This window comes from Cornus florida, unplaced genomic scaffold (genome assembly GCF_030987335.1).
Source record: "Cornus florida cultivar Cherokee Brave unplaced genomic scaffold, ASM3098733v1 CherokeeBrave_3.0.0_Hap2_Chr08, whole genome shotgun sequence".
Taxonomy (NCBI): domain Eukaryota; kingdom Viridiplantae; phylum Streptophyta; class Magnoliopsida; order Cornales; family Cornaceae; genus Cornus; species Cornus florida.
The window spans coordinates 63099299-63106862 of record NW_026775578.1 but is presented as its reverse complement, the minus strand read 5'-3'; the positions used below and the strand labels follow the sequence as shown (position 1 = coordinate 63106862).

Below are 7564 nucleotides of genomic sequence, written 5' to 3'. Positions count from 1 at the left end.
GTCCTTTTTCTGTTCATGAGGTTAGGAACCGACCAAGGATCATTAATCAACACAAATATGACAGTTATTAACGGTTAGGATACGTGGTTTATACGCGGAAACGCGTTGACCATGTGCGCTTTCCAACAGATTTCTGTAAGTCCTACTTTCAAAATACTCCATAATTCTTTTTATTAAAATGCAAGAGGAAGTTTGTAAGGAAAGTGGAAGCGTCCAGTTCAGTGTGTACTGTTTCTTGGATTTTCTTTCATATTTTACCGCAACACAAACAGGAATTTGGTGGGTCCAGTTGGCATGGTGGTGACCATTCTAGACTAAAGAATAATTTGGCAAGTGACCGGGGGGACGATTGGGAATTTCATGGTTTGACTCAGTCATATATATATATATATATATGTATGGATGTTCACTTGTGATTTATGACTTAATTAAGGTTTTGAGTATTTGATCCGGGTGAGATTCTTATTTTAATTTGGTGATTTTGATAAATAAAAAATAATAAAATCAAGCTATTCAAATTTGGTTTTGGTACGGTTCTAGGTTAAAATTATATTTAATTGATCCTAAACAATTCCTAAATATTAAAATCGGAACTGTTGGATTTTGAAATTGACTCGTAAAAAATCATTACGGTTCGATTCTGAAATTCATCGCGACTCTCCTAAAAGAATAATTGTAATAAGACACTATTAATGATTTGCTTAAGCCATGTGATATTAGCAGTGGACACTATTAATGATTTGCTTAAGCTATGTGGTAGTACCTTACTGCTAATATTAGAATTAATATAACATTCAATGTACAAATGAGAGTAGAGTTTTTAACGTCTTAGAATATGTAAGATTGAGTGATACCTATTGAATCGTACTTACTCATAAGCACTACTAACATAAAATATAATCTCGAATGCATACAACATTTATATATATATATATTTAGTTTACATCTCAGTCTATTCCTAATGGACCTAAAGTTGGAACCGTTACTATCATTCTTTATTTTTGAAAATAAAATCGAAACCAAATCAAGGAGAATCAAACCGAACCGAATGTTCGCTTCAGTTCGGTTCCTACCTATTAATTTATTCCAACTATTTTTTGGGCAATAACAATTTCTACTGTAATATTCCAATTGCCAATCCGTATTAGTTAAAAATAAAGTACTAATTAAAATTTCTAACAAGCCACAATACACTATAACAAATTAGTGAAATTAAATTAAATTGAAAAGCTCCATAAGTACACGTCAGCATCAGCTTCCATGTCATTCTCATTCTGCCCATATCCTCCAGAGTGAGGTGGAGGTAGCATCAACCCCTCGGCCATATTTTCAAGCAATCCCGGCATGCCGAAAACCGCCTCGTCATCCATGAAGAACAATTTCTCCGGCAATGTCGTCGTTTCTTCTGGCTTCATATCATTACCGGAAACCTCGTTGGTTTGATCTTCCGACCGCCGGAAAGATTCTGCCGCCTCGGCTGCAGCCTTCTGGATGTCCTTGGCATCGGCCGATGCTGGAACGGGCAGCCGCCACCCTGAGTCAGCAAAATTGAGACAAGCTGATCGGCCTCTTAACGCTAGCGCCGCCACGTCATGGGCCTCCGCCGTCGGGAACGTCCCCAGCCATGTTCTCGACTTCTTGTTCGGCTCCCGAACCTCACACACCCATTTCCCGCCGTTCCTCCGCCTCACTCCCCGGTACACTGGGTGCCGAGTCTCCCTGAACTTCTTCCGCCCAGCTCGCTTCTTGGGATGACAGGAAGCCAACATAACCTCCTCGTCGGAACAATTGGCACGGCCGGTGCTGCCACAGTCAGAAACCGACGATGATTCCGGCAACTCCGGTAGCCAGATATTTGACATATCCATCAAAGTAGTAGTAGGAAGTAGTAGGTACTGATAGTGGTAGTTGAAATTGGGTAAAAGTTATAGTATTAGTGATTTCAGTTTGCTTTTGGGGGCACAAGTATGAAACTATGAATAAAGTAGTTGTCTCTATATTTGTATGTATAAATAGATAAGATTAAGATAAAGTGAAAATGAATAAACATATATATATATGGTATGAATAATATATGTAACGCGAGTTTTACACTTTAACGACGGGGGATTGAATTGAATGTGATGAGCAGACAGGCTGGGCAGCTAGGCATGACTTTGAAAAGGAAAGTGCGATATGTGATGATGTGGTACCAGCTGTTTTTGTCAGCAAGTTGAACGCTAATAGTTAATTGACATGTGTGGTTTGAGGTGGCGTGGCCAGTCAACATTTAACCTTTTAGTAAAAGAAGCTGTTACTGTCGGAGTCAAAGTCAGGAATAGACTAGTTTTTTTACTAACAGAATCAATGTCAGGAATAGTTTTTTTCACTCCAAATGGGTTTTCTTTTTAAAGTATAGCGTGAGGTTTGCTACATGGACAGTCAATAAGCTGTTTTTTGAATAATGATATTCCTATTAGAATTGTTATCTAAATAAGACCATAGAGTAACTCTAATGGACTATTATACGGATTCTCAAACTCAAAATTTGAGAAGCGAATAAAAATGGGCTTTTTAATGGGTTCTTAAAATTTGAGATTCTCAAATTTGCTCTGAAATACAGCAGTTGTTAAATTTTTTTGACAAGTCTCTTAATTGTTTTGTGCGATACCGTTTCTATCTCTGTCCCTTTCGTTGCTTTTTATCTTTGGCCTTTCATTGCATTGCCCTGTCGTCTCTCTCTCCCTCTTATCTGCAACAACCGACTATTATCGACAGTGACTGGCGCTTAAAGGTGATAAACACCGACCGGGTAAATTCTCAGATCTATTTTCTCTTCCCCTCTCATCCTCATATATGTATATGTATATGTATATGTATATGTGTGTGTGTGTGTGTGTGTTTGTATATATATATCTTCTTAGATCTGTAATTTTGTTTGAAAAACTCAAATATGTAATTATACATGTCATGTTTTTTAGTAGCCAAACATTTAACATAGCACAAACCCCTACTCCGTTAATCACCAATTGGCATAATAAGGTTTTAGGGTTTGTTGCTTTGGGAGCAGAGAGCTTTCATCTCTTGATCTGCAAAAATTAGAGGGTTTTGACTAGGAATTTAAGTTGGATTTTTTTATTTTTTTCGAACTTGTATGTTTTTTTATATCTGATTGAACTTTGAAAATGAAGAGGGATTTCTTGGGTTTGAGCTCAAAAGAATCTGTAAATACGGTTATGATTTTTACATCTATGACTTGTAATTCTGTGTTGATGTAATATTTATTCTGAAATTCAGTTATAATTCTCTTTCATGATCTTACAGTGAGTTATTGTGGACTTACTATATGAACTTTTTTTATCTTTTAGTTTTTGATTATGATTCTCTATCATGAGATACAATGGATTTTCTTGAATGCATGTAAATGAAAGTGTTCTTTCTTGTAAATGAAAGTCTACCAAAAGTATTCACTAGTTATATTTAACTGAGACTTGTTGTTTTTTTTTTTTTTTTTCTTTTCCCTTTCTTTGTTAAACAAAAACAAAAATGAAGTTCTAATTTTGAAGTCGCTTTATGCAAATTAGTGATTAATTTGAGTATTATGGTAGATGGGTTCCTTTTACATTTTTCCATTGATGATTTCAATCAAAAAATGGTAGTTGGGAATGGTAGTTGGAAAAAAAAAAAAAAAAATGGTGGTTGTGTCAAAAAATAGCATTTTATATGAAATGCATCATTAGAGCAGAATTGCTAAAATGTAACATTGTGACACTGTAACACCTCTCAAAAGATAGTTTTGGCATGCAAAAATAACATTTTCCATTGGAGATGGTCGTAAATGGTTTGAAAAGATGAAATTGTCTCTTAATATTAAAATCAATTTTATTGTAAAATATCAAACATGTTAAAATGTTGAAGTTACACTTTAGTTAATATGAGTTACAAAATGGCGATTGTGCTGAAATTCATTAATTTCATATAGATATTGTAATATTTCAATTGTTATGACATTTTTTTTTCCTAGTTGGGACTCACACACTGCCTGCACTGAGGTTCGAACCCCTGACCTCCATTTGGGAAGTAGGAGCTTTGTAATTGTAATGACATTTTTATCAAAGGTTCCCCTGCATGTCAAGTTACTCTCTAAAAAATTTTGTAATTTTTAGCCAAACAGATAATTTTATAAAAATTCGACAACAGTTGCTATATGGAATTTTCCACTTTTTGATCAAGTTTTTAATTAATTTATTTGATAGCCTTCTAGACATCAGATCATCACCAAAATTTTCAATTTTATACTTCTGTGAGTCTACTTTCCAAAAAAATTTCGTTTGCTCAATTTAGATTTCAAACGAATTTTTTATAAATATTTTATTCACTACTATGTAGATTTTTCCTCTAACTTAGTGCTTCATTTTTTTTGCAGAAAATGTTAATGAGGGGTAGATTGGTCAAATTCATTAAGTTGTAAAATTAAAAAGGTCCACTAAACGGTCAAAGGGAAAGTCATTCAATTCCTAATGTGTCATATGTGGTAGGTGGCTACATGGGGTGTCTTTGTCAACTTTTTCAAACTTTAAGTGGTGTTATTGTCTAAAAAATAACCAACTTGTATATAACTGTCAATATGGCAAATCTCATGGGATGTCATTGTACTTTATCCTTTTAAAGTTTTTATGCAATGGTACGAGGAAACAAATTCCTTGGCGATCATACTATGTAATGAATGGAGTATCATTTATGGGTTGTTTTATTTTATTTTATTTATTGATATATTTATTTTTTTGGGAGTGTTTGGACCGTGTCTTTGACATTTTTGGGATTAGATTGGATGGGATTGAATTTCATAGTCCAATTTTTAATTTTTTTAAAATTTTTTATACTTTGGTTCCAATTATTTCAATTTTTATCTACATTATTATTCATCTTCTTCGGCGACATGTATGTGAATGTGATGAAAAAAAGGGAAAGAAGTGAGAAAGTGTATAGAGAGAGAAAAGGAAGGAATGGTTTGAGAAGGTAGGTAGGCACATTTTTTAATAGTGGTAATGATGAAAAAAAATGGCTATCTCTGTTTCTCAGCCTAACCAATCTGGTTGGGCGAGAGTTGCGATTGTGGATAACAATCCTATGTTTAGAAAAGGAAAAAGGGATGGCCTATAGACCCTATGTCTTTAAGTAGCCCTACCTAAAGACATTACATATTTTTGTTCTTTTTTTATTTTTTTACAATATAATTATCAGCCACTTCCATTGGAAACTGTTGCGGTCAATTCCACTAATGAGTAGAAAGTGATATGTGACTTCATCTAAGGAAGCCACTTGGTAAAAGTAACTGCCTAATAACACGTGGTAGACTTTTAGGATAGTGGTTATGGCTGAAAGTTGTATCCTTCCAGTGGGAGACATGACTAGGGATGGTAACAGGGGCAATTTTGGGCGGGTGTAACCTTCTCCGCAACCATTTAGAAAACCCTGCCCTGTCCTCGCCCAAAATTGTCTAAACCCCGGGGGGGGGGGGGGGGAGCTTTTTACCCATCCCCGCCACTGTTTAATTTTTTTACCCCCGCGGGCAACCATCCTGCCCCGTTTAATTCCATAATTTCTCCTCCTTTTTAATTTTTTTCCTCAAATACAATTATATAACTATTGAAAAAATTCAAAAAAAATGGGGGGCAATCAATAATTTAACATAAAATTTAAAGGTATAGGTGTTCTTAGTTCGTAGGGCTCTGTCGCTCTCTAGAACGACTGAGAAAGTGAGTGAATGTGACATATGGTTTCTAGAGCTAACTATATATACTAATAAAATAAGGGTAATTTAGTAATTTATCTACCTAAACGGGGTGGGGCGGGGTAGGGTGACCTCCCCCCCACCCCCGCCCCAACCTCGAACCCGTGCAGTTTTTCATTAATAAAAACCATCCACGCCCAAATAAATTAAATGGTCCTCCAAACTGCTATAAACGGGGTGGGGTGGGGCGGGTACCCATCCCCGCGGGGTAAATTGCCATCTCTGCACATGACAAGCAAAGATGTAAGCAGTTACTTGTAGTTGGAAAATCCTGAGTAGGACACGTGGCAAATAAAGGAGTAAACAGTTACCTATAGTTGAAAGTTATATATGCTAAGTGGGAGGAAGAGTGGTTATTCCAATGACACGTGAAAGATTCCGAAAGAAGGTCGTGCGGTAAAGCAATAGAAACACCAAAACATAGGTACAAGATGAGCACAAAACATTGGAATAAGGGATATGTGATAGATTTTCAATGGAAGATCGTGGTGGTAGACAGTTATTCCAGTGGAAAGTCGTACAAGAAAATAACAAGAAAAATATAACATCGGTGTAGACGTGGAGCACAAGACGAGAGGAATCAGGGCAACATAGGACACTTGGCAAACTCTTATCAAAACAACGTAACTGACAATGGAACCGTCAATAGTAACTACCATCTTAGAACTCTATAAGTATGACCCATAGTTTTAACTTACCAAGCATGTTCAACACCACAAATCAATAACATTTTATTTCAATTCCATTCTAGTTATTGTTGGAAACGGGGGCATTAAAAACATAAACTTTGGATGAGATTTGAAATAGATTCCGTTAATAATTTTTTACGGATCTCTAGACAAGCGCGTTTCTCTCCGTAAGGAGATGAATGTGGTATATTTACTTTCTGAAATCCGTTTCCGGATGAATGAGAAATTAGTTCCAAAGTGTGGTGTTTTGATAAGCCTAAATGGGTATGCAAAATGTGGGAAGTGTTTGTCCCACATGGAAAAAATGTTGAAACAAATTGAAATTTAAATAAGCTGAGTTTATGATTTGGGCTTGGGCTTGGGCCTAATTGTAAAGTCCAGATTATTCTTTTTTGGAATTTTGGATTGGGCCTAATTTTGGGCTGGGCTTATTTAAATGGGTTTCACAAATGAGTGGGTTTTTTGGGTGGTTGGCTTTTTGAATTAAAAAAACTACTTTTTAGTTTTTCTAAAAGGTTACACCTTTTAAATTAAAAAACCATATTTTAGTTTTTCTAAAGGGTTACACCTTTTAAATTAAAAAATTACTTTTTAGTTTTTTTTTCTTCAAAGGGTTACACCTTTTTCCGAACCATCATAACCCATGGTTGCACCTACTCGAAAAGACACTATGTGAACCATTGCAACCTATTGGAATGGATGTGTCTATTGGTGAACAGACACCATGTGAACCATTGCAACCTATTGCAATGGTTGTGTCCAATAATGAAGAGATACACCCAATCCGAAAAGGTATATCTGTTTCTATAAATACCCCCCTTTGGATCATTTGCAATTCATTCATTTTCATTTTCTTCTATCTCCCTCTCTAGACTGGAACCCAACCCAAGTGGGTTCAAACCATAGGTGAAGTGGTTCGAGCCACTTCGACCCTAATCCAATTTCATCGAGCCATATTAAGATTGGTCCGAACCATTTGGTTCGGATTATACCCAATTCAGCATTTATATAGTATATAGATGCATTTTTGAGTCAGAGAGAGTATTACACGGAGGAGGTTCGTCATATCTACGAGTTTGTAGTGCTGCTACTGGTGGATGTA

The 7564-nt window shown here is 35.8% G+C and overlaps 1 protein-coding gene across 1 annotated transcript; it reads right to left on the bottom strand.

The window, feature by feature from the left end:
- Nucleotides 1-890: 890 nt before the first annotated feature.
- Nucleotides 891-2005, bottom strand: LOC132271860 (dehydration-responsive element-binding protein 1D-like). Its single transcript, XM_059773364.1, has one exon. The coding sequence runs from the start codon at nucleotides 1866-1868 to the stop codon at nucleotides 1218-1220; it is 651 nt and encodes a 216-aa protein (XP_059629347.1). The 5' UTR covers nucleotides 1869-2005; the 3' UTR covers nucleotides 891-1217.
- Between the last annotated feature and the right edge of the window lie 5559 nt (nucleotides 2006-7564).